This window comes from Myripristis murdjan, chromosome 17 (genome assembly GCF_902150065.1).
Source record: "Myripristis murdjan chromosome 17, fMyrMur1.1, whole genome shotgun sequence".
Lineage (NCBI taxonomy): Eukaryota > Metazoa > Chordata > Actinopteri > Holocentriformes > Holocentridae > Myripristis > Myripristis murdjan.
In genome coordinates this window covers 2,172,529-2,199,101 of record NC_043996.1, presented here as the reverse complement: position 1 = coordinate 2,199,101, position 26,573 = coordinate 2,172,529, and the positions used below count along the sequence as shown (strand labels likewise).

At 41.0% G+C, this 26,573-nt stretch overlaps 1 protein-coding gene across 2 annotated transcripts in view; it reads left to right on the top strand.

Moving 5' to 3' along the window:
• LOC115375456 (sickle tail protein) overlaps positions 1 to 26,573 on the top strand; it is a 65,422-nt gene that overhangs the window by 17,464 nt on the left and 21,385 nt on the right. The window contains exons 4-11 of one of the 2 annotated variants that reach the window (XM_030074852.1): positions 496 to 589; positions 14,953 to 15,229; positions 16,259 to 16,532; positions 17,438 to 17,755; positions 19,108 to 19,212; positions 20,035 to 20,072; positions 20,598 to 20,779; positions 21,457 to 21,632. In XM_030074852.1, the coding sequence (XP_029930712.1) occupies positions 496 to 589; positions 14,953 to 15,229; positions 16,259 to 16,532; positions 17,438 to 17,755; positions 19,108 to 19,212; positions 20,035 to 20,072; positions 20,598 to 20,779; positions 21,457 to 21,632 (1,464 nt within the window). Of the gene's footprint in view, positions 1 to 495; positions 590 to 10,686; positions 10,723 to 14,952; positions 15,230 to 16,258; positions 16,533 to 17,437; positions 17,756 to 19,107; positions 19,213 to 20,034; positions 20,073 to 20,597; positions 20,780 to 21,456; positions 21,633 to 26,573 lie in introns of those variants that run through there. The other variant, XM_030074853.1, reaches the window with a different exon arrangement.

Genomic DNA, 26,573 nt, shown 5'->3' with positions numbered 1-26,573 from the left:
TAGATTTCAGATAAAACAAGATTTTGAAAATTTGAATACAGACAGAAGCACTGACTGTGGGTAGCTCCCATCCAAAATAATGGTTTTTGCCCTCAATCCCATATCAGTTAAAGCAAAGCCTATACAGAGAGCAAACCATGACCAAGGGCTTAAAAACAGAGCGCAGTACAGTCTTTTTGCTATCAGGGGCAGTGCTGAGCACTTGCCAAACAGTAGAATATATGGCGGTCGGTGAGATTAAACACTATAAAATGATCACCAAATTTGATTCCAAATATTTACCAGTAACTGGGTTATTACTGTCATTGTTACACAGCCCAATATTTATAATGAAGATACAATTATAAGGTGACATGAAATCCACTGTTGGCTGTTGAGCCCAGTTTTAGGTGTCTGCGTTGCCCTCTGCACTAGATATAAAACTAGATCTCTGGTCAAATTCTACTCAACAGATATTAAACAATCAGTGTTGTTTTTTTCCCTTGAATCTTCTAGAAGCATCACCCCCCACTCTTGCCTGAAGGTTTACCATAAAGACCCGGCACATGTTTTCAACCGCCATGCCAGACCTGCCAACACAGAGGGAAGGGTGAGTCACCTCATACTCTCTCTGCTGCCATCTTATTTTGTTTCTCAGTGAAAGTATTCAAATACGTTGCATGTTGGCTTCTTCAGTCCAAAAATACTGGTGTTGGCCTTCAGAAACCCAAGATCAGACACAGCAGATCAGCTTTACGGAATGATGAATTCCAGCGCTGCACCGTGGCATTTTTGAAATGACACTGATTATTCCTGCAGGGGTGTTACAATATACTGTTACCTTTTGGCCTGGAAAAAGATCATCACTGGTGGGGGATGCCATGTGTAATGTTGTCTAATGCTTCATCTGCCCTGAAATGATTTGTGGAGCTGTGAAACAGGAAAGTGGGACATGATCACAGTGAGATGAGATCAGCCGTCAGATGGGGAGTTTTACAAGGACAAACATCCAGATCGAGATTTGTTGCAAGGAGACCGTAACATTTTCAGAGGTGCTTGTTCCACAGCTCACAGGCATTAACACTAACAACAACAAGTTCTCTCTCTCTCTCTCTCTCTCCCTCCCCCTCTCCATTGCTTGCTTGCCTTCATGTAAGTAAAGGGATCGTCCACCCATTTTGAAAAATGTGATATTATTTCACTATTCAACATTTATTCTTTAAAAAAAAAAAGTCTGCTACATGCCATCTAAATCAAACTTAAGGCATTTACTTTGAGAATGTTAGCTGGGGGGAAGTCCACCTCAAAGGCTGGAGGCTAACAGTTAGCATTTGGAGCATCCAGCATCCCTCTACTGGCCATCTTCTCTCTCTTATAGTTTTGTGCCCTCACATGAGATTAGTGTTATTAGTAGATCAAAATGTGGCAGGTATGCAAGAATTTTTACCTCTCAAATGACAGACATGGCACATCTCTGATGGATTCCTGACTACTAATGACTGCATGTTCAGAGTAAATATTAGTCCTGTGTGAACAGGGATTTCCTCTCCATTTTTGCGTCTTTGGTGGCTTTCCTGCTGTTTTTCTCCTTCCCACTCTATCTCCTGCTTCTTCAGCTGTGCCTTAAGGAATCCTAATGCCAGTTTTTGTCAGAGGTCCGCTTCTTTCTTGCCCGGTCTTTGTAAATCTCTGATACAGCATATAGAGGATAAAAGGCTAGTTGTGTAAGGATTGTCGGTACTGAAATGTACCAAGCCTCCTAAGCTCCTGTTCTGCTGATAGAGATCACAGTGTGGGATGATAGAATGGGATAAAGCATGATAAAGCATGCTACACACACACACACACACACACACACACACACACACACACACACACATACACACATTTGTGTGTGTTGCAGACATACACAAAAACAAACAGTACAAACAGTACACACCACAGCTGTGCATACTCACATGTATAGACTCGCAAGCATGCAGGTACACACACACACGCACGCACGCGCACACACACACACACACACACACACACACACACACACACACACACACACAGAGGGTGATCTTGGTGATCCTTGCCAATCCCTAAGGCAAAGCAGCGTTTTCTCACTCAATCCTTGTTCTGCAGTGTCATCTCTTTACTTGCTGGAATAAAGAAAGTGGGTAATTCTACGCCATTTTGAGGTATTGAAGTTACTTAAAAAGCAGGCTGTGAATTCAGACTTTTTTGTCCATAAATTATTGATCATCAAATATACAAGTGGTTGACATTCAGTGACTGAATATTCAGGTTCAGCATTGCAGATTCCAAGTCCACAACAGCAAAACATAGCCATCTTTCTTCCACAGTTACATGGCTAACTGTGTAATCCCGCTTCCTGGAACGTCTACCAGTTTTGTTCGCCAGTTTAATGTATTAAGACCGGTCTTTCTCCTCTTCCCTGGGACTTTTTTGGAGGATAAATCACTGTCCCTCGAGGGAATTAATCCCTCCAGCTCTGTTTTTCCTTGTCGTCAGGGTTTCAGCACCGGTCTGGAACATATAGATAAGGGTAGAGGAAGATGTTGACCATTTGTAGGTCTATGAAAATATGGGGAAAAACACAGGAGAGATTGCAAACTTTTGGAAAGGGCTTGGAATTCCACCACCACACTGTGAATAGTTTTCCTATCAGAGAATCTGTGTTAACCACTAGTTATCAGTAATAGGATTATCTTATAATCTGCACTCTCTACAAATGTCCGGAAACATAAGGAAAATGTACAGGTCCCATTTTTCATTGTCTGGCTATCCATTTACCTTCTCTCATCTTTCTGGTTCCATGTCTGTACCCTGAGTCTGCTCTTCTTCTTGTGCTTCAGTGGGTTTAAAAGGACAAGACAAGTGACGCAAATTCCATGGGTAAATACTGCACTGGTAATCGGGTGTAGAAGTGTACTCACACATAGACCTGACAACCTGAAGACAGTGAAATGCTTTTAAAATATTCACCCGGATGTCTTTCACACTGGTTTAGGTCACCATATTTAAACAGTATCACACACATGGTGCCCATGCCAGCACAGTGGTACTCTAAAGGGCACCTAATAGTCTGCTTCCTTGGTCTGACTGAGGTGGGAAGAATCAGCATATTGCAACAACAAAGCAACAGCGGAACAGCGGGATAAGAACAAACTGTGGTGCAATGCTGGTTTTTATTGCAATTGTTTGATTTTCTTCCTAAATAGGAACAAGTGTTCAGTTTGTGGAATATGAACTCTGTCGAGACAATTCACAGTTGCTACATGTAAATAGATGTGCTGCAAAGAGATGGCACCAAAGGAGAAGGCGGACTGTAATGAGTGACTGCAACGTCTGCACCTGTCACCTAAAATTTTGTAGCAACAGTTTTGTTTTTATTTCAAAATTCAATTCTGAAATAAAGTTGCAATTCCCGTTTTCAGTGCTCCACCAAAGCATAGCCCAAAGTAGAACTTGTGAAACGATTTAAACCAATCTGAGGGGGTGACTGTTTTTGCCTGCAAGCTTTACTTTCTAGCCGGCTGTTAAAAATGTGTAGGGCCCATTCTGTCTGTCTTGTAGCTCCTCATTTCTTGTCCAGTTTGTTCAGCTCATCGTCTGTGATGCTATGTGACAAGGAGTTGAATCAGTAATCAGTGCTAATAACTGATTGTTTTTCCACACCTTTTCTGCTAATTTTCTACTTTTGTTTTTACCAGCCTTCTGGTACTTATTTTGCTAGTTTTGTGAGAACTGTCTTGTAATTTATTTAACTATTTTTGTCATGATTTTGTGGTCTTTTTCTTGTAATTTCTTGCTCTTTTCCTGTGTATTTGAACGTACACTATATTACCAAAAGTATTCGCTCACCTGCCTTTACTCATACTATGAACTGAAGTGCCATCCCATAGAGTTCAATATGATGTCGGTCCACCTTTTGCAGCTATTACAGCTTCAACTCTTCTGGGAAGACTGTCCACAAGGTTGAGGAGAGTGTTTATAGGAATTTTTGACCATTCTTCCAAAAGCGCATTGGTGAGGTCACACACTGATGTTGGTCGAGAAGGCCTGGCTCTCAGTCTCCGCTCTAATTCATCCCAAAGGTGTTCTATCGGATTCAGGTCAGGACTCTGTGCAGGCCAGTCAAGTTCATCCACACCACACTCTGTCATCCATGTCTTTATGGACCTTGCTTTGTGCACTGGTGCACAGTCATGTTGGAAGAGGAAGGGGCCCGCTCCAAACTGTTCCCACAAGGTTGGGAGCATGGAATTGTCCAAAATGTTTTGGTATCCTGAAGCATTCAAAGTTCCTTTCACTGGAACTAAGGGGCCAAGCCCAGCTCCTGAAAAACAACCCCACACCATAATTCCTCCTCCACCAAATTTCACAGTCGGCACAATGCAGTCTGAAATGTACCGTTCTCCTGGCAACCTCCAAACCCAGACTCGTCCATCAGATTGCCAGATGGAAAAGCGTGATTCATCACTCCAGAGAACGTGTCTCCACTGCTCTAGAGGCCAGTGGCGGCGTGCTTTACACCATTGCATCCGACGCTTTGCATTGCACTTGGTGATGTGTGGCTTGGCTGCAGCTGCTCGGCCATGGAAACCCATTCCATGAAGCTCTTTGCGTACTGTACTTGGGCTAATCTGAAGGTCACATGAAGTTTGTAGCTCTGTAGCAATTGACTGTGCAGAAAGTCGGCGACCTCTTTGCACTATGCGCTTCAGCATCCGCTGACCCCTCTCCGTCACTTTACGTGGCCTACCACTTCGTGGCTGAGTTGCTGTTGTTCCCAAACGCTTCCGTTTTGTTATAATAGAGCTGACAGTTGACTGTGGAATATTTAGGAGCGAGGAAATTTCACGACTGGATTTGTTGCACAGGTGGCATCCTATGACAGTTCCACGCTGGAATTGACTGAGCTCCTGAGAGCGGCCCATTCTTTCACAAATGTCTTGTTTCACAGTCTGCATGCCTGAGTGCTTGATTTTATACACCTGTGGCCAGGCCAAGTGATTAGGACACCTGATTCTGATCATTTGAATGGGTGAGCGAATACTTTTGGTAATATAGTGTATTTGCTCAGGTTTCAAATGATTGTGTGATTAGCGAAAATTCTATCAATCTATCAATTTTCCGTCTACAGACTAATCGATTTCTTGACTAATTGTTTCAGCACTTGAAGTTATGGCATTTGGAGAGAGGGTGCTTTGTAAAGAGACCTAAAAACCAAAAGGCCTGTCAAGTCAAATGTTCAGCCAGCCGTGGTCAGTTGCTGGTAGGGTTGAGACACAGCGTGACGAAGCCCATGCCTCATTTTCTCAGGGGTGTTCAGATAACATGCTTGTACATGGTGTGCATGCATTTTGAGATGTTTATATAATGCTGAATCTCACGCTGTCAGCGTGTTGCCAATTACTGGGATTATTTAGGGAGGCTGTCAGTGAGGGAGTCTGATTGTGTCCGGTTTTGGCACGAAACCCAAGAAGCACTTCTGCTTCCACTAGTTTGAGCGATAAGTGGTTGACAGAAAACTGCCTCACACACTATGTCTTGCTTTCACTGTACATTCCCTCCTGTTTATCTCTATCTTACACATATGCCCACAAACACACACACACACACACACACACACACACACACACACATGTTATGACCTACAGATACTCCTATGACTAATTAGTGTACTGGAATGCACATAGCAAATGGTTTAACTTAACTGCTGCCGTCTGTTCATTCCCCCCATGTTATTTTCCAGACAGATAACTGTGAGATAGCACAAACACACAGAATGTATTGCAAGACAGATGAACTACCCCAGCAATAGTAGGAAGGACGGACCTCTTTTATTGGCTCTGTGCAGTAAATTGTGATGGACTAATGATACACTAGATCAGGGGTATTCAATTAAAATTCAAAAAGGTCCAGTTACTAAAATTTCCTCCGAATCTTATAATGTCTAAATAGTGTACCCTGATGTAAATAAAATTAACAACATATGTACATTTCTATATCATTTGTCAAATTTCAAGTGTTTTCAAAGTAATATATTTTTAACACACCGATAAGTCTGAACTCGTATGGCACTTGAATGGAAAACAATACTGCAGTTGTCTTTACTACATTTCAAGTAACAGAAAACAGAGACTGATATTCTTATGAATAAAATAAATAAAAAGTGCAAACACAGCTCTGAGCAGTCTGAACCTAAGGCCTTTATTTCAAGTAATGGCAGAACATTCAGAATCTTTTGAATAAAATTAAAGTGCATCTTTAATAAAAATGTAAACATGGAAAACAATACTGTGGTTGTCTTTGCCACATTTCAGTTAATAGAAAACAGAGACTGAATTTCTTATGAATAAAATAAATAAAATATGCAAACACAGCCCTGAGCAGCCTGAACTTAAGGCCTATATTTCAAGTAATGTCAGAACATTCAGAATCTTTTGAATAAAATAAAAGTGCATCTTTAAGAAAAATGTAAACAAAAGACCTTTGAGCTGCCCCCCCCCCTTTTTTTTTTTAACATGTATTAACTGCATTCAAAATAAAATAAAACAGGCACCTTAATGCCTATATTTCAAGTAAAAGAGAACAGGGCAGAATTTCTTGAATAAAAGAAAAGTGCAGAGCTTCGAGCAGCTCCCTTTCTCCTCTCTCCTTTCCTCCTCTCCTTCCTCCCTTTCCAAGTTCCTTTCCTAGTGAGAGAAATGGGCATGTAACTGTCTTGCCAGCAGTTTGAATCTTGGCTTGAATGGATTTAGTGCCATTCTCATGCACATGTGGAGATGCTCATTGGTGAGCCTGGAGCGATACTTTGTTTTAATAATGTTCATCGTAGAGAAAGCTGTCTCACAGCTATAAGTTGATCCAAACATGGTGAAGTTGTGTAGTGCTGGACCAGGGAAAATCGTTTCAGGCAAAATCTGTAACCAGAAAGTAGCACGGTCAGTTGTTGCAAAATGCTCTCTCAGAGAAACATCTTCTTGCAGATCAGTGAGCTCTAACTGTGTGCCCACCTGAAGGTCAGTGTCACCTCCTTTGAAAATCCTGACTTCTCTGATAAGGAATGGATTCTCAATTAGCAGGAGCAGCTGGTGTCCAAGTCTGAAGCTGTCAAATCTTTGATGGAAGTTTCCAATCAGCTTGTCTATGAAGCCAATATAAGGGGAAATGTCTCTCACCCTGAATTTGTTCCTGCATTTGTGGGAAGTGCTCACGCCCTCCTTGGATATCTTCTTTGAAAATGCCCAGCTTCATCTGGAAGGAACAGACAGTTTTCATCAAATCACAGACTGAATTTTTTTCTGACCCTGCAGCTTTAAATTGAGCTCATTAAGGTGTGCTGTGATGTCCACCAAAAAAGCCACCACATCCATCTTGTGCTCATCTTGCAAAAAGTTTGCAAACTGTGTTGCTTTTTGACTCTTGAGCTGCTGTAAGAAAGCAGCTATTTCCTTTCGGATGGACCAGAAGCGTCCCAGTGCATTCCCTTTGCTCAGCCATCTCACGTTGCTGTGGAGTAGCAAGTCATTTGCATCTGCCTCCATTTCTTTCAGAAAGTCTCTCAGCAGTCGATGGTGATGGGATGAGGGTGCCCTGAGGAAGCTGATGAGTTTCATCATGGTATTCTACTACTTCAGCAAACTCTTCAGACAGAATGGCACAGAGAACAGTCTGATGGATGATACAGTGGTAGGCTATGAGATCAGGGTTGTCTTGTTTCATCCGTGCCACAGCCCCCCTCTCTCTCCCAATCATGGCAGGTGCACCATCCGTGGTGACTGAGACTACTTGCTTCAGATTCATCTTTCTCTTTGTGAGCATCTCCTTTATCCCCTCATATATATCCTCTCTTCTTGTGTGTGTCTCAAGTGGCATTAAACCCAACAGGTCCTCACACATCTCTTTTTTTCTCTTTGTGAAGAAATCTCACATACACCAAAAGCTGCATCAAGCTGTGCCAGTACATCCTCTGCTAATATTTCAGATTTTCTGGTTGTTGTTGCAGTGGACAGTGGGATTTGATTGATTTTTTCACACATCGTCTTTTTGTTTACCGTCAAGTAAAGTCTCTGCAGCTGCATTTAAGCACTCCTTGACAACTGTCCCATCGCTGAATGCTTTCTTGTGTTGCGCCAAAATCCACTTTTTGCGACTTTTGTGGGTATGTTTCCTCAAACGACCCTTGTCTGTCCATTCATCTTTAAAAGTTCGGTTTTCACTGTCAACTTTTCTAATTTTGGAGCAAGCCATTTTCTCTTCTCATCTCCTCTTTTCCGCTATTCTCTGGTGCTGAAAGGTAAACAATCGATTTGATTGGATTGGCTATTGATGGCGCTCCTGTTGTATTAGCTAGATTAGCTGCGCATGCAGTCTGTAGCCACGACCATCAGAGAAAAAATAACAACATATGATTTATTTATTAATATTAGAATTGTCACGGGTCTGGACAGAACCATCACTGGGTCCGTACCTGGACCGCGGTCCGCCATTTGGTGATGCCCGCACTAGATAATGCTGGGTACCAGGGGGGTGCATCTCAGTTACTGATACTGATTCCATATGTATCTTGATAGTAGCCAACAGATTGGTTTGATTCGATTCAGCCCTGTCACGATACAATATGATGCAGTGCAACAGTGTGAATCTTTATGTATTGATTCTACTAATATTGTAGCTCTGCTATTAGCAGACCGGCCAACCTGTATGCATTTTGCGTGGCAGCGCCACAATTTGACATTGAAGCATGCTCCTTATATTTCACCAATCAAAATGAAAACAGTCAAGACAGTCAAGATAGGAAGTTTGGATGGCTGAGTGTTTGAGTCAGTAATTATTTTGCAAACTGTTGGTCTCCTGAACTCAGTCACTTTAGGCTCTTTTGGACTGGAGGAACCCTTTGATCACTGTAGGAACTGTTGCAGGAACTACCCCCTCTTTTGTGTCTGCACTCCAAGAAGTGGGAATGATCATAGTTCTTAGTTCGAAGTTTTGAGAGACTTGTTTAGCTCCCACTTCAGAATGGGTACTCTCTTAGCTCAAAACAAACCTTGAGTGACACAAGTGTACGGTGATTGGTCCAGACAGACCCTCTGTGTGCAATATCGATGCACCGCATAAGGAAAATGGATGGAAGTGTGTTGAGTTCACTATTTGAAATAAATTTGAACAATTAGATATATTTGACATATTTGGCTACCTGGCTATCACTGATTCAGCATGTTCTTACACTACTATCAATTTGGCTGTGATTCTTATTGGTAGCGGTGTTTCAGCACTAACTAGCTGTCTCAGTTTTTATTCCACGGCCTTTTACTGAATCTTGCTAATATCAGCATGTTTGTTGGTGAGTCATATGAAATTTGGGAGTGCATGGAAATATGAGAGAATAACTTTCAGTCAAATTAAGAGAGTGCAATGCTTAAACTTTGCAATAGCAGTCAGAGCAGCACAAAGGAGAGGGAGAGAGACCTATGTGCTGTAAGGAGCATGATTTCTCAAAAATGTGATGACTGATATTTTTGTTGATGCAAGCTCGTTAAACAATAACCTAACATGAAGCTCAAACATGACGGAAAATATAGATATTTTTTGGTTCTTAAGTAAGCCATATTTGAATAGCAATAACCAGACAATGCTCAGTATTAGAACTGTGAAATCAACATACACCTTTTGTTTTATGTCAACTACATATAACCTCTGGACCTCCGGAGCAAACTTTATGGAAGCTAGCAAGTTTTTAGTTTGTAGTGTCACTGGTGTCCCCAAAGCCTAATCCTAACCTGGTGTGCTGCCAATCCAGTGGATTTACAATTAAGCGTTATTGTTTTCCATTACATGGTCATTAAAGCAACTCTAGGAAATTTCTATAACTGATTTGTTTAAAAGATGAAACTGTAAGAGCAGCCATAACTGCTGGTTAATCTGAAATGTTGGATTTCTGATGGCAAATAAAAATAGGTGATGCTTCATTATGTCACATATTTCCTAAAAAAATTGCATGTTTGCAGTTATCAGTATTGAGAGGGGAAAATTTTAATTGCTGGTGGGGATGGTAAATTGCCAGAGTGGCTTATGCTCAAAGTTTTTCTGCCCCGAACGTCCATGGAGGCGTGCATGCTGAAAGAGAAATATTGCTTTAAAGCCAAAGTGAAAGCCAGTCATAAGTGAGTCACAGTTGTAAGGAGATTTTGTTGTTATGGGGAATCTGCGTCAACTCAATTTGTGCTGGAACAACCTTTTGATTGATGGCTCGCCCTCCTTGTGTAACTGGTCTGGGCGTAATTCTCCAGGGGGTTTATCTCATATTGAATATTCAAGCGGCAGGCAGTTTATGTGTTATGACATGCCAGCTTTATGTAAGTTTAGGAATCAACGCCCTTTTGGAACAAAGACATGAACTTGACCTCCCATCTGCACAACTGCAGCATTACTCAGTGCGTTTGAGGTGAAGCAAGTCACGAAAATGAGCAATGAATGATCGTATCTTTGCATGCATTTTGTGCGGAAATATGTGAATTATATCGAAGAGGAGCGGCGAAGCCTGGGTGAGATGGAGCGTTAGAGTGTATCTGAGGACATTTTGCCAGGCTGTGCACTACTGGACTTTGCAGCAGCAGCAGCAGCTTCCACCCGGAGCTGCACAAAATAGACTCTGCAGCTTAAGCTGGACAAAAAGAGATGAAAACTTAAAGGAGAGAAGTATATCAAGGCGCATGATCAAGCTAGGTAAACTTGCACTTTTGTTGAATGGAGAGTTATAGAAAGTAGGACTGCAAAATCAGGGCACAAATTATTATCATGATTATTTTTTAAAATGTTGTAATAATGCTAATAAGCTTTATTTATATAGCACCTTTCATATAAAAATAAATCAAATGCAAATAAAAATCAATAAAAACAGGTATTTAAATAGACACAAAGCAAATATATGCATACATATATGCATACATATAGGTAGATATGTATTGTTTTTAAGAACAATTAAGTATAAAAGAATGCAAAAAAGGTAATGACATAGAAATGAAATGCCATAGAATAATTATAGTCAAAGTGTCAAAAGAGGACGCTTGTCAAATTCATAAAGGGAGTTTGTTCCAAGCCACAGGAGCGTAACAACAGAAGACTGTTTCAGTTCATTTTTGGACTGTTGAACAAATGAGCACTACGTGACCTTAGGGAACAGTTTTGATCATACTTAGATAAGCAATCAAGGAGGTATGACGGTGCTAAACCATTCAGTAAAAGTAAGGAATAAAAAGTAAAAGTATATTAAAATCAATCTTAAATGAAACAGCTTCTTTGTTAGGTAGTCCTGTGAAAAGTGCATTGCAGTGATCTAGGTGAAAGAAAACAAAAGCCTGAGTTAACTGTGGTCATCAGTGAGTATAATTTGTGCCACTTTATAGAAACAAAATGATTGTGTTATTTTTTTATGCCATAGAACCAGGAAAAACAAAAGGAGAAAGGAGAGGAGAGTGTTTACTGTGGACAGCGTACATCTCACATCACTTTTCAACACCATTTGAGTTACTGACGCATTATTAGCAGTAGTCAGCAGGTGTGTCATGTTGTCCCAAACTTCTCACTGATGAAAATGCTGTATCCTAGTGTGCACTAGTATTGGAGTGATTATGAAACTGTGAGATTTTGTGGGATTTGCAGCAGTATGTTCTGCAGAAACATGAGAACTGCAGAGCACACAGGATTATAATGTGTCTGTTCAGTTAAGCTTGAATCTGTAGGGGCATATGGAGAATGAGTGCCAAATACATTTGCACTCATCATTCTGTGCAGTTCAATCACAGTTTTGCAGTGATATTTGTAGTTGGTGCAGAGAATGAATCCTGTTAATTTAGCGATTAGCGGTGGAAGGTGAGAGAGGAAGCACAAGAGAAAATAAATAAATAAAGACTGATCTGATCAAAGACTCCAAAACTCCATATCCTACATTACTGCAGCTGTCAAAGGAGAAGCTCAAACCTCTAAAATGTCAGCTATTGAAGAATTAAGGAACACAAGTTTTTTTTCAAATGTTCACTCATGCCTTTCTTAAAGGGATAGTCCACTCATTTTGAAAAATTTGATATTATTTTTAAGGTGGTCCTTTTTTTGGAATATTAGCCAGAGGAAAGTCCATCTCAGTGGCAGGAGGCTAACAGTAACAATGAGAGGAAGATAGCACCACTACTGTCCTACAGAGCAGCTGGGGGGAAGAAGAGGCAGATCAGCAAGTTCCTCCTTTGACAGTAGCCTCAATAGACCAGAATGCAATGCAACCACAAGAGATGTTGTGTTTTGAATAAGAGACTACAGATATGCCGCAATGATATATTTATATTTCCATATCACTATCTTTGATTGAAAGCAATCATGTTTTTGCTCCATCTGTAGGGATGGTCAGAAGGCTTTCTAGGGATTATGGGAAATCACTAAATGAAGTTGACATAGGTGAAGTGGGTAAACCATAAAAGTAAATTGCAGTAGTTCATCATAAAACAACTCCCAGAATGCATCACAGATAGATCATGCATAACAGTGGAAGAGGATCCAAGGGGGCGAGTTTGCTTTTAAAGTTAAACTTTAGGGGTTTTTTGGGGTCTTTAAACTGAACTTGGCACCTAATTGACCGTGTACTGTAAACATTCAGTTGAAGGGAAGGAGAGAAGCACCACAAGTGGAGATCTGAGGCTCACAGCAGCAGCACTGTGCTCAGGGAGGAGACTGGCAATCTGAGCCTGAAACCACTGAACTGTGGATGAGCTTGACAGATTTGCATGTTTCACACATCAACAGCCACTGCCTTCTTCACTACTGGAGAGGAATCAATTTGATTTATCGTGCTGAATTGTCTCAGTTATTTATGTGTGACTGTGTAGTAGGAGAAAAAAAAGCAGAAAAACTTCTTGCTTTAGCAATAATGGAGAGCAGTTGTGAAATGAATGCTGAGTTCACAGATGTGGATTCATTGTCTTTACAAGAGCATGTTGATGCTTGGAGTTGCTCCCACAGTGCAAGACCCTTACACACACAGCATTCAGACACAACCACACACACACCTACACGCCTACACAGGGCTTTTCTGTAAGCCTCTGAGAGCATTCAACCTTTGTTATCGTCTGTTTTTCTTTTTTCTTTTCCTTGTTTTTCTCTCTTTCTCTCTCTCTCTCTCCCTGTCTTTGCTCATGCACACCTGGCAGAAATCTGACTCTTGACTTACAGCTTAATCATTATGTCAAGTCAAATAAATTGGTGTTTCCAAATTGAATGCATGTAAGACTATCAGTCTTTTGGAAGGGTAAACACATAAGATGAATGGGTGCATAGAAAACATATTTCTGTCTATTTTTCCTCCCTCTAAACCTACTGAAGCATACCTTCCTTCCTCCTTTTAAGGTGTCAAGTGATGATTTCCATGATCATTTCAGTATTAACCTTGTTTTCCTCTTTCCCACCATTCTGCAGTTTCATTTGTTTGAACCAGTATGATTCTTTGAGGATATGAATACTCTGAGTTTTTTTTTTTGTTTGTTTGTTTGTTTTTGATTTTGCAGCTGTTTATTTATCACGAAGAGTCCTGCTATATCCTGCTATTTTGTATTGTCCCTCTCACAGGACCCTAACACTAACAGTTCATTTTCATTTGCTCCATTTCCCATATGCAAGGAGCTATTTTAGTTTGATGAGTTGAATATGTCTTTAACCGCTTGAACTCTGATTTTCCCCTAATTTCCTCCTCAGTAGCTTCAGTCATGAAAGAAAATACTTGTTTCCATATTGTAGGACAGTGTCACAAACTAGTTGCAGCACTTCATGCTACATCTCACTTTTATTAAGTGAAATATTAAAATCCAAGATGCCATTGTTTTATGGCTGCTTCATCATATCAAACAGAAAATAGCAACATGTCTTGTGCATCATTTTAGACACATTTCCCGGGAATTCAACAGGAGATGTTTGGTGTCTTTGGAAACCTTGGGACCTTGGGGTTGTGCAGTTGAGCATGATAATTAAAAACTGGATACATAAGTGGGACCCATGGTTACTACCAGGAGCCAAGAGAAATGTACTAAAGCCCCTTTTTGACCACAGGAACTTTCCCCAGGGGAACCTTCTGAGGAGCTGTTGTGTGTGTGCTGTGTTCCAAATCACAGGGACCAGGCTAAAAATTGAGTTCCAGGGACATTTTTTTACCCCACAAAAAGTTTCTGCTTGGTGGGTAATGCTTTCCAGTGGCCCTGGAAGGTTGGGGGTATGGTCAGTTGGTGACTGACCATAGCTGCAGTAACCAACCTGAACATTTACAAACAAAAACACACTAAACAACAGTCACCACATTTAAAAAAAAAAAAAAAAAAAAAAAAAAATCAATCTGAAAATTCAACAATGAAATGCTGTCATCCCTTTCAGCAATGCTATCATGGCACACACCTTTTGGCCAGTGAGCATGGAATGTCAGCCAGTGACCCATGACCAACCTCTCCACCATGTTGTAGGAAGTTACGTGACTATGCATCACATGGATTTTTGGAAAATGTGAGCCTGTTTGTAGCCCCGCCCATTGTCACATGCCTTTGAGGCCAGTAGGCGCAGTTACATAATGACATCTTCATTGGCCCATGTCCAGCTGAGTTTTGTGCAAATCCAATCGAGTACTTTTTGAGTAATCCTGCTGATGGACAGACAGACCAATAGTAGGTTACCATTACAGCTATATAACTGTAAACTGCAAAGCAAAACCCCACTATGCTAACATCCTCAACAAAATATTAACACAACGAAGAAGTCAACAACAAACAATGTTAAAACCTAGCCTTTATTGAATGTAATAAGTATTTATTAATGCTAAAATGCTTTTGTTAATCCTGAAATTGGGAACTATGACTAAAGGGTGTCTCTAGTGACAACCCCTTCCTGCATTACTCATGGAAATTTGTTTTTATTTTTTCTTTCGTCTAGATATCAAAGGAGATCTTGTACGGCAGCCACAGCCCAGTCCACACCTTGTCATCCTCCAGCCGCAGTACCCTACACAACCTTCAGGGGTCAATGTCCCCACCCATGGTTCGCTCCATGCCCTCCTCTCCCTCCAGAATGGCCTATGGTGGGGGGGGTGCGCGGGTAGTTGATCCGGGGAGTGCCACCTTACCACGTGAACGCCTGTCAGCTGCAGGACGATCAGTGTCCCTCTGCCCCAGCAGCAGTGCTATACTGGAGAGGAGAGATGTCAAGCCTGGTGAGATCAGCCACATCGACCTTTATGAATCCAAACTGACAAAAAGATCTTGTCTGCTTTATTAGACAGACATTATTTATTAGGCTCTTATTTTGACCATTTGTAGTTTCACACCTTAGCTACAGTATGTTCATTCTGACTTATACTGGTTTTAGATTTTAACAAAGTCTTAAAAAGTGTCTTGAAAACCACAAGTGCTCTGCATTATCATCATTTTAATCAAACACAAAGAATGAAAACTTGTTTGTGTCAACATCCGGAAAAATCCAGTACCTTCTGCACTTCCTGTATGACTGTGCCAGATGAGCAGTAGCCACCACAGAGACAGAAGTAGATTGTTTGAATTTGCTGTCGTTTGCTTTCTTCATTGAACACATGGATGTATGGTGGAGGATAAAAATAACAACTTTCTCCAGAGTAAGACAGGCGGCAAGTCGAACCCTAACCCTAACCCTAACCCTATCCAGCACTCAGTAACAATGAGAGGAATAGCAATATCAATATTTTCAAAATGAGTGAACTATCCCTCCAAAGGAATAACTTGCACTTGGTGAGCAACTTTTTCAGTCAACATCAGCAGTAGTGTATAGCAGTGTGTATTGTTCACAGGGGTTCTCAGTGTTGTACCTGTGCCCTATCAGAAGTGCTGCAAATACGTTTTTTTTTCTTGAATATTATAAAATAGAGAAAATTTGTTGTATTTTTATGTTTCTGCTTAAAAAACAAGGGGTACATTATATACTTCAAACAAGTCGTCTCTGGTTGTGGAGCAGCAGTTTAGAGGCAGTGGGCCATGCAGGTTGTTAAAAAGTAAACTTCTACATAGACTTCAACTGTAAAGGTGTCTCCCTCGTTCTATTTTACCTCATCCAGCTTGATTTTGAAATGTCAACTGCTTTTTGCTCATAATTACTCTCCCACCTTCTCTTTGATGATGACTGCGACAACACCAAGACTTTGTACTTTCAGGATTACAAGAAGCCTCTAGCTGTGTTTACAAGCTATACTTCTACCCTTTCTGTCCATCAGATGAGGACCTTGGCAGCAGTAAGAGCATGGCCCTGGTTGTGCGTGCCGAGGGAGGACACCACTACCCGGACTCCTACTGCTCCCCTCTCCAGGATGGAGGAGGTCGCCTCAGCATCGCTTCCTCCCAAGGCAGTGCTCCTGCCTCTCTCACTGCAGACATGGTAGATGCTGGTGGTGGGATTGTTCCTGGGGGACTCCAGCAGTATCGGGCCTCCATTAAACCACTGGGACCCTACGGAGAAATCCTGGAGCACCAAACCCAGTCCCTTCACAGGTGCAGATCCGCTACTTTGCCATGCATATATAAAATGTGTTCAGTTCGACACAGTAACAAACATGAAAACATAATCCAGTCTGACGTTTATGTGGCAAGGTGAACACTATACCTGACATTGGTGATGTGGTGGAGCTGAGTTTTGTCACATGCCAGAAACTAGATTAGAGAGTAGGCAGTGTGCCCCAGCTGCAGCCTTAAGATTTTCATGTTTTCACAAAAAGTAAAAAGGCAGACAGGAATCAGGAAGAGGTAAGACAACATAGCTAAAGTTGGGGGGTTGTTTTAAAGAATAGCTCTGACTTAGACACTCTAGATCCCTTAGAGGGATTCATATTCTTTTGTAAAGAATATTATTTGTGACATTTCTGCTTCATTAGATCCTGTGCAGTGGAGGGTGACAGGAAGGATCAGAAAGTGAGAGGTTGACAGAGTTCATGAGCCAGATTCAACCTGCTGCCACTGCAACTGGAATATAGCTGTCCTTGGCATATGTGGTCCACAGATCATTTGCTTTGGAGTTCATTTAGTGTGAAGTAAAGCTGGGAAGGATAACAGAAAGAAGCACAGTTAATCCTTTGAAACCTCAGAAAAGTTTCTTTCAGAAACAGAAGTTTCTTTCAAAAACATGGGAAAAAGGTCAATACCAAATTAACCAAAAAATACCAGAGCATTAGTAAAAATAAATAAAAAAAATAATCTATCTATCTATCTATCTATCTGTAGACGCACACACACACACACACACACACACACACACACACACACACACATACATATGTTTTTTTTTGTTTGTTTGTTTGTTTTTTTGGTGGAGACCCACTGCAGTTAGCCATTTTTCATGGCTTTCTCATGTTTTTTAATCCACTACATCTGTCTTTCCATCCATTCATTCCTTCTTCCAGACAGAAAAACAGGAAGTATGGGGACAGCCACCTTCCCCCACTGAGTACCAAAACCCCGCCCCCTTCCCCACACCGAATGAATGAAGTCAGGATGATTGATGGACAGATTATTGGAGGGGTGGGCCTGGTGACAGCAGAGCGGATATCTCCTATTCGCCGATCCCTTCGGCGGGAAAGTAACGGGGCCATGGTTGAGATTGTGAACCGAACTAGAGGAAGTGGTTCGTCGTCATCATCCTCATCTGTTTTTGTGGACAGCCCTCATGGATATCCTGATAGGCTGTCTCAGGGTCACATACTTGCCAGTGACCCCCAAAGGTGAGCTGAGAGCCCAGCTTTCCAATCCCATGTCATTTAAGATACTCTGCATGGTTTTGTCTTTGTCTTATTTCCAGAACATGCTGAATGGTTGCTAAGCAAAAGTGTCACTGGCACTTCCAGGTGGCTAACTTGGAAACTGTAAACTATAAAACTTCAACTTCAAGTTAGCTGACCTGACCCATAGAATTGCCCCAAAACTATGCCATTTGAGATTGAAATGCTGTGTTTAGCTGTGACATTGAATACTTTGGCTCATGGCTTTGTCTCCACTGTCTGCCTGTATTGACCAATGAAATGGCATAAGAATGAAGCAAAGTGAAGATTGACATCAGAAACTGACATAGGCTGAGATGATAACAGTTTGCTACCAGAAAACTCTGGGGCAGGATCAATGCTATGCACCGACCTGAGAAATCTGTCATATTAATGTAAGTTCTTCTCTGTGCTGAACCCATTTGTTATAGGTGGATTCATCAATCAATAGGTGTCAGTTTATTTCTAGCACTCTAGTTCCAGTGTTCTAGCATTAAAGGTAACTGGTTAGCTAGGTTATGTTAGCCCCAACCCTGAACACAGCTTGTAAATTTTAATTAGAGTTTTTTATGAAGTGTTATTTTTTTTGGTCTTGAAACAGGTGCTGACATGACAGAAATCAGTCAGCTGTTATCCACCCTGGAGTATATCAGTATTACATTGCTTTGAAACTGCTGTGTTGATGTTGAATTTGCAGTGTTGCTATGACATTTCAAAAGCAGCGAGGAAGTAAATGTTACATGAACAAATGACACTGTTCGTTATCTTCTTGCTGCTGTTATTTGGCTTATTTTGAGAGCTGTGCAATCAAGCAACCCATTCAATTTGCCTGGTTAAGGTTAGGGTTACACCAATTGGTTTACACCAATGCATTTGGCAGGGAGATAATGACATCTGCTGTTTGAAAGCAAGTGGTTTTACAATGTACTTGGTCATAGAATGAATCCTAGTTAGACACAATGCATTCCACTGCATGAGAGCTATAATATGACATAACAACAAATAGCTCTTTTGTACTTTGAGAATCATGCACATGTTCTCTTGATGTAACACATTCAGAAATTGTAAAAAAATTGATGTGTACAGCATGAATGAGCCATTTTCATGGGTGGAGTAGAATGTAAAAATTGAATTTGTTTGTAGGATAGTTGAGACTGTGGAATAGGTGACATGATGTACTCATTACTGGAAAGTAACCTCAGCACTATGGCCACAATAAACCTCTGATGAGAGACCACTGTGATTACTGTAAGAGCATTCGGAACATTTGTATTAATATATGTGATCATTCATACAGTCTATGTTGTGTTTTCCAGTGAGAGAATGAAAGCAATGGAACAGCAGATAGCCAGCCTGGCAGGGTTGGTGCATCATGCTCTGGCTATGGGACCAAGTGTTACGGGGATCAAAGACATTGTCAGGTCTGTCCTTTTTTTTTTTCTAGAACTAGAAGCTACATAAGACAAATTTGCACACTGATGGTTTCAAATAGCAGTGAGGCAACTTCATTACATTGAAATTCAAGGAAATCCTGTGCTATAGCTGCCTTTATTTTAACTCAAAACTTGGTACTGTTTAGTGTGAAAGGATACTCAATGATACCCAAGTTTTAAGCGGGGTATTGTGTCAGAGCTCTCAGTTTAGGTGATGTCAGAGCATGCTAATATGGTGGAAAGCAAATTGCATTTTCCTGTGTACAATAAAAATTGATTGTTTATGGTTATTTGGATTGCCATTACTTATTACCTTGGCAACTGCTGCTGTTGCTGAACTACACATTAAAACATACATAGAAGCTACGAATGCTTACATATACACTGTACATATGTCATATAATTAAAGCAACAACCCAGTAATTGAAATACTAAAAGTTTTTAAGCAAATACTGCTGCATACATTTTTGGTGTTCCCAATAGAGGCAAATGCAAAGTTTCTTCCTCTTGTCAGCATTTGTTTTCAAAAGTTGACACCATGAACACATTGTTGTCGCAGGTCAGAGACATACAAGTTTTGAGATTTTGATTTGTCACTCCTTGTGGCACAGACATGTCCATACTTGACACTAGAATTTCATTTGGGCAAGTAGGACTCTGTTAGTGGTAGAATAGGTATCCTCTTGTTCTAGGGAGACCAGCATATCAGATCATTTTGAAATATGTATCTATGCAGTGTGTACCTGCATAATCCCCGACTATATCACTGGTAGTCCTGTATATTTAGCAACTAACTGTGTCTGTTTTCAGTGAGACTGATGGGCGGAACCTGCTCAACAATGAACCTGGTGAGAACCCTTCCACCATTGTTTTTAAGTTAAGTCGAAGTTAGTTGCCTGATTTTAATTTTGGTAGTAATTCCAAACAAAACAAACTCTGTGTTTTTACACATGTAGTCCTTTTCCAGTGGCTTGTATTAGTGGAACAGCTGATACTTTGTTGTATTGTTCATTTGGTTCAGTTTGATTTCAAAAGGCAACAAATTCAAGCATACCAAAATGTATCAACAGAAGCTATGTGGGAGCTGTCAGCCCTCTCACTGGTAGGGGTCAGACAGGGAGAAAGGAAATGCCTCTCACTTTATGGTACACACATTTGGCCAATACAATATCCAAAATGCAACTGCTTCCTGTAATTGGGTCGATTTTTGGTCAGGGCACATTCACACCACCAGATTGTAAGGAATGTATTTGCTCATATATCCCTTTGAGACACAAATGGTAGCTTTCTGATGTCTAAAAACTGATCTTTCACATTATAACCTCAAAATAAATTGTATAATTCTCTGTGTACAAATATTCCTCGAACCTCAGGTTCGTTGCCTGAACCTGGTCCGGCTGTGCGGAATCCCGCCCCTTTGATTGATGGCTTTAGCCCCGCCCCACTGGCTCTTCAAGCCCCTCCCTCTGACACAGGGCTGCAGCAGAGCTTGGCCTTGGCAAAGAGGAATGTGTCTGAGTTGCGACTGCAACTCAACCAGCTGAGGCAGTTACAGGTAATCCCTCATCTCATCATTTTCATTGCTATGCATTGGCTGTAAAGTTTTTCTCAATTGGTATGGCCCAGATATCAAATGATAATTAATATTGCCAAATCAATATGTGAAAACCTCCACACTATGTGGTCACTTGTTCACAACAGAAGAAAGTTTCTCATTATTTCCTCTTTGCAGGTATTTCAGCACATTACATGCAAATGAGTAATTATAATTGTCTATAACTAGCACAGTTACCAGTTGCATATGTCTTACTGAGCAAAACTGATTATGTTGCTTCTCAGTTGAATAGTTCTACTCTCAAAAACAATTATGGATTCTATCATTGGCAAAATCTGACATGGAACTGTTGCAATGTCAACCAACCATACATGCTGTATGTCAAGTTATAGTATTATCAGTAATAGCTCATCACCCATGTAGTTATGCATCATTAATTAGACCACCTAGAGAATGACACAAAAATGAATTGTGGGATGGGTGCAATCATAGTTTTTGGGTGAGAAAAATTCATTCTGATATTTAAAGGGATGATAAGTGAGTAACATGTCACTACTATCAGCTAAATAGAGTATCAGCAATTTTCAGTTGGCGCTCTCCGATACCAAAAGCTATACATAACATGTCAGAAATCAGTGCAATGAAAAAGTGTTCATTTTGAGATCATTCTTTTCCAGCTGGCGAACCAGGAGAGTGTGAGTTCAATGCTTCGCATGGCCGGTCAGGAGCTGTTGGTGTTAATGTGTGATCGACTGGCTCAGACAGAGGAGTCAGGGTCCCGATGGAGAGCTGAGATGGAAGAGGAGAGGAGCCACTATGTGGCCATGGAGGAGAGAGTACTAGCACAGCTCAGGTAACAGATCTTCTAGTACAGAGTTAAGTAGACATGAGGAAATGTCATGTTGAGAGCATCTGACTTCTGTAATGACATATTTCTGGTTGAATCAGGACTTTTTTGTGGGATATAATGTGGCGATGGATCAAATAACAAATGAAGTATGAATTTAGTTTATTGTAATTTCATATGAAGGTTCCATTAAAAACAGACTGTTTTCTGATAAAAATATATATTTTAAAATATATATTTTCCTTAATATTCCTTTAATTACTTTGATTTAATTGTAACTTCAGTTGTGACTTTAAAGCTGCACAAGCCATGGCATTTTTAAATTAATTGCTCAGCAATGATACACAGGCTGTTTTGTTGGTTAGCTGAGGGGAAGTCCACCTCAGTGACAGTTAGCATTTGGAGCATCCAGCCAGTATCCAGCACTCAGTAACAATGAGAGGAAGATAGCACCACTACTGTCCTACAGAACAGCTGGGAAGGAGGGAGGAGTGAAATAATATTACATTTTTCAAAACAGATGAACTATCCCTTTAAAGACGAATATTGTCCCCATACATTAGTATAATGTGATTGGTAAGAGAGCTAAATCACTACCTGTGTGCTCTCTGCTCATCCTCTCCAGTCAGTACCACTGGCCCTCTGTCCAAATCAGTTTCCTGTACTGTCACTGGGATTGACAGGATGAAGCTGTCAGTCAGGCTGCTGACAGGCATCATGAGACAGTTTACTTTCAGTTTCCTTGAGACAACAAGCTGCACAGAGAATTTGTGGTCTCAGGTGTCCTACTACGTTATAAGCTTTCATGTCCAGCATCATTGGGAATTCTTTGGAAAATGTGAATACAAAGTATTTTGCAAGGGTACATTAAAACGCAGCATCCTGTAAACACAATGTATCAGAAACACAGCAACCTATGTATCATAGAGAGAAGGTAACAAGGCTAGTTGCCCAATGTAATATTTTTAGGCATAAATAACTATTTCAATACTGTTTTAATTTTATTACAATTTCACATTGTTCCTTGTATCAAGTGTATAACCGAGAAGTTTGAGAGAGAAGAGAAATTCCCAATCATGCATTTTGGTTAAGCATGGTGCAGGTATCCTTTATCTGCCATTTGGACTACATATTGTTCTTTCTGTTAGTGGCTGATTGCTATAATTTACAAAGTAACGATTTAGCCTTTTCAGCATTCATGCACTCATGTTCGCATCATACTGCTAATGATGTGATTGAGGCTGAAGCTGGAATAGCAAGGCAGAAACTGTGAAAAAATATAATTATAAAAATTAGTGTGAGGGAGATGGAGGCTGACTTAATCTAGTGTGACTGGGTTTTCTACTTTGATAATAACTGATCATAATACCAAGATGTTGCACGCCATGGACTCCAGACAGAATCATGACATTTATCACGCTCTTAATTCATGATGAGTGTGGTGCAAAACAATGCAGTCAATTTATTGTCCATCAGCACGCAAATCAGACACAGAAATGCCAATATATCAACAAATGAAGAAACAGTGTGACCATCTTTGATCAGGAACTGATGGGAAAGTGAATCAGTAAATCATGTAAATCAATCAAGCAGCTCTATATGGAATATTCTGAGAGGTGCTAGTATGAACAGAAATTTGGCATTAAAGATGACTGACATGTCAACATTCACATTAACCATCTTAATGATTATATTAGCTACCAAAGTAAGGAAATCTCTGTGTCCTAATGAACCATCAAAGTGGGCCTGATATAAATTAGCCCAGTCAATGACCTACAGTGCGTGCTGTGCACAGTACATGCCTAATTACATTATCCAGCAAAGCTATACATAAGACTGGCCGCCTGCCAGCACATTTCTAATGATAATGTACATGTAAGTGAATGTTAATACGGTTTACATGTCTGTGTAGAAAACTGGACACGATTGAAGGAAGACTGCAGGATAAGAGAAACTTTAGGTTTACATTATCTGAACCTAAATCCTTCAAAAGCATTTACATGTACAGTAATTATAATAATGATTTGTATCTCATATATATATATGAGATATATACAATACCAGTCAAAAGTTTGGACACACCTAAATGTTTTTTTCTTTATTTTCATGACTATTTACATTGTAGATTCTCACTGAAGGCATCAAAACTATGGAATTATGTAGTAGACAAAAAAGAACTCAAAACATGTTTTATAATTTAGATTCTTCAAAATAGCCAACCTTTGCTCTGATTACTGCTTTGTACACTCTTGGCAATCTCTCGATGAGCTTCAAGAGGTAGTCACCTGAAATGGTTTTCCAACAGTCTTGAAGGAGTTCCCAGAGGTGTTTAGCACTTGTTGGCCCCTTTGCCTTCACTCTGTGGCCCATCTCATCCCAAACCATCTGGATTGGGTTCAGGTCCGGTGACTGTGGAGGCCAGGTCATCTGCCGCAGCACTCCATCACTCTCCTTCTTGGTCAAATAGCCCTTACACAGCCTGGAGGTGTGTTTGGGCTCATTGTCCTGTTGAAAAATAAATGATGGTCCAACTAAACACAAACCGGATGGGATGGCATGTCGCTGCAGGATGCTGTGGTAGCCATGCTGGTTCAGTGTGCCTTCAAAGTCACCAGCAAGGCACCCCCACACCATCACACCTCCTCCTCCATGCTTTACAGTGGGAACCAGGCATGTGGAATCCATCCGTTCACCTTTTCTGTGTCTCACAAAGACACGGCGGTTGGAACCAAAGATCTCAAATTTGGACTCATCAGACCAAAGCACAGATTTCCACTGGTCTAATGTCCATTTCTTGTGTTTCTTGGCCCAAACAAATCTCTTCTGCTTGTTGCCTCTCCTTAGCAGTGGTTTCCTAGCAGCTATTTGACCATGAAGGCCTGATTCACGCAGTCTCCTCTTAACAGTTGTTCTAGAGATGGGTCTGCTGCTAGAACTCTGTGTGGCATTTATCTGGTCTCTGATCTGAGCTGCTGTTAACTTGCCATTTCTGAGGCTGGTGACTTGGATGAACTTGTCCTCAGAAGCAGAGGTGACTCTTGGGGCTCTATTTTCGCAGACCAGGCGAGGCGGAGGCGCAGCGCAGCTGCGCTGCGCCAACTGGGAGTGGCCAAGTGGATTTTGCTATTTTGGCACGCCGTGCGCCTTGGCGCAACTACTACGCCGTTCCTCCTACCGGCGCAAGGGAGGAGAGAAGGCGTGGAGTGGGTTTGACACAGCCGATTCACTTTAAACCAATCAAATGAGCCCCTGTCCTCACCTTTAAAATGCGCTGCGCGAAGGCGTAATGAACGTTCACACAATTGACATGGAGAAAGAGAGCAGCCGCGACACACACGCAGTGAGGCCAGTCTTGGCTGCTGGAATGTCGCTGGAGGTACCTGCCATCCATCTGTCCATCCATCCATCCATCCATCCATGCATCTATCCTTAAATTCGTCTTCCTGAGTCCCCTGTCTTTCCATTACCTACCTGCCTCGCATCTCTCTTTTTCCAGCTCTGTCACCGTCTGTTAAAGTTATTGATTTTTACAAGCAAATATAAATTTAACTGTGAAGCCCCCATTTTTAATGAATGTTTTTACATCAAAGTATAATCCTCGCAGTATTCATACATGTTTGTTTTGCAACTTTTGACTCCCGTCACTTACTGATGCAACAACACACTAGAGATTAAAACAAAATCCGGTTCATGAAAGCTTTTACATTTGCTGTTCTAAACGCCCAGAGTCTGGCAAGGAACCGATGCATTTTACATTTTCGATTTGTGTGGAATCAGGGTTTCCCCTAGAAAAAAAATTGGCACCGGACAATATGACCGGCAGGTTTTCAATTTACCGGACAAATGTTTGAAATTCCGGTCAAATATTATCTGAATTTATTGAGCTTAAAATTATATGCAGGCTACATAAGAATGACATCAAGGCATGTCAATTTATAGCGTAATATTTTTATTGAAAGGTAGGCTATATCAAATAAAATGAGTGCCGTCAATTGTCTCAAGTGCGTAACGTCTAAAATAAATAAATAAATAAATATTGCACAAGCCTGTGCTCTTTTAACATGAACATTGCATACAATTGCAAACAAATGCAACTACAATTTGCAAACAAAAAAACTGGCTCATACCATTTTAATAACGCTGCGTGCTGCCAACTTGAAATCAAAGATGCAATAAAAACTAAATTCAGCAGCTGAATTAAAATCGAAAGTCTCAAGTGTCTCTCCGCAACTTGCAATGCGCATCAGTCTTGCGATCTTGTTCTCCCCCAGGCGACTTTGCTGCGCTGTTTTGATCCGGTTCTGCAGAGAAAAACCTCTCTCTCTCTCTCTGGTACATTGGAGACAGGGATCACGCAGGCTATTTTTTTTTTTTGAATAAATAAATAAAATTACGTGAAAATTGACTGTTTTAATAAAATTCAAATTGTGCTTAGAGGGAATATTTTCACCGGGCATTTAAAAATTACCGGACTTTGGCTGATTTTAGGCTACCAGTCATAGTCCGGTGATTACCGGATAACGGAAACCCAGTGTGGAATATTTATATATATGGAAGAAGAACTGTGTAGTTAACACGAGCAGCGCCAGACACCATGACCGGAAAAAAGACATCACCATACTGGACACATTGTTTGACTGACAGGTGATCAGGTTGGGTTTCCATGACGCTGCCAAACGGTGCCAGTCTCCTTTGATCTGACATCAGTTGTGTCGGGACAGTCGATATGGAGATACATTTATGTGCTGATTGAGATTATAGCACTGAATTGTGTTTTTTGTGGTTATTTATTGCATTGTTACTGTGCCTGACAGTCTGTAAGGTTTTGGAGACGTGTGCGCACTGCCCGCCTGCCAGCCAAAATTCCACTGCGCCGGCCCCGCTGCGCCTTGCGCCGAAAGTAGACATGGTTTCAGGAGGCGAGCTTTTGGCGCACCTCGGCGAAGC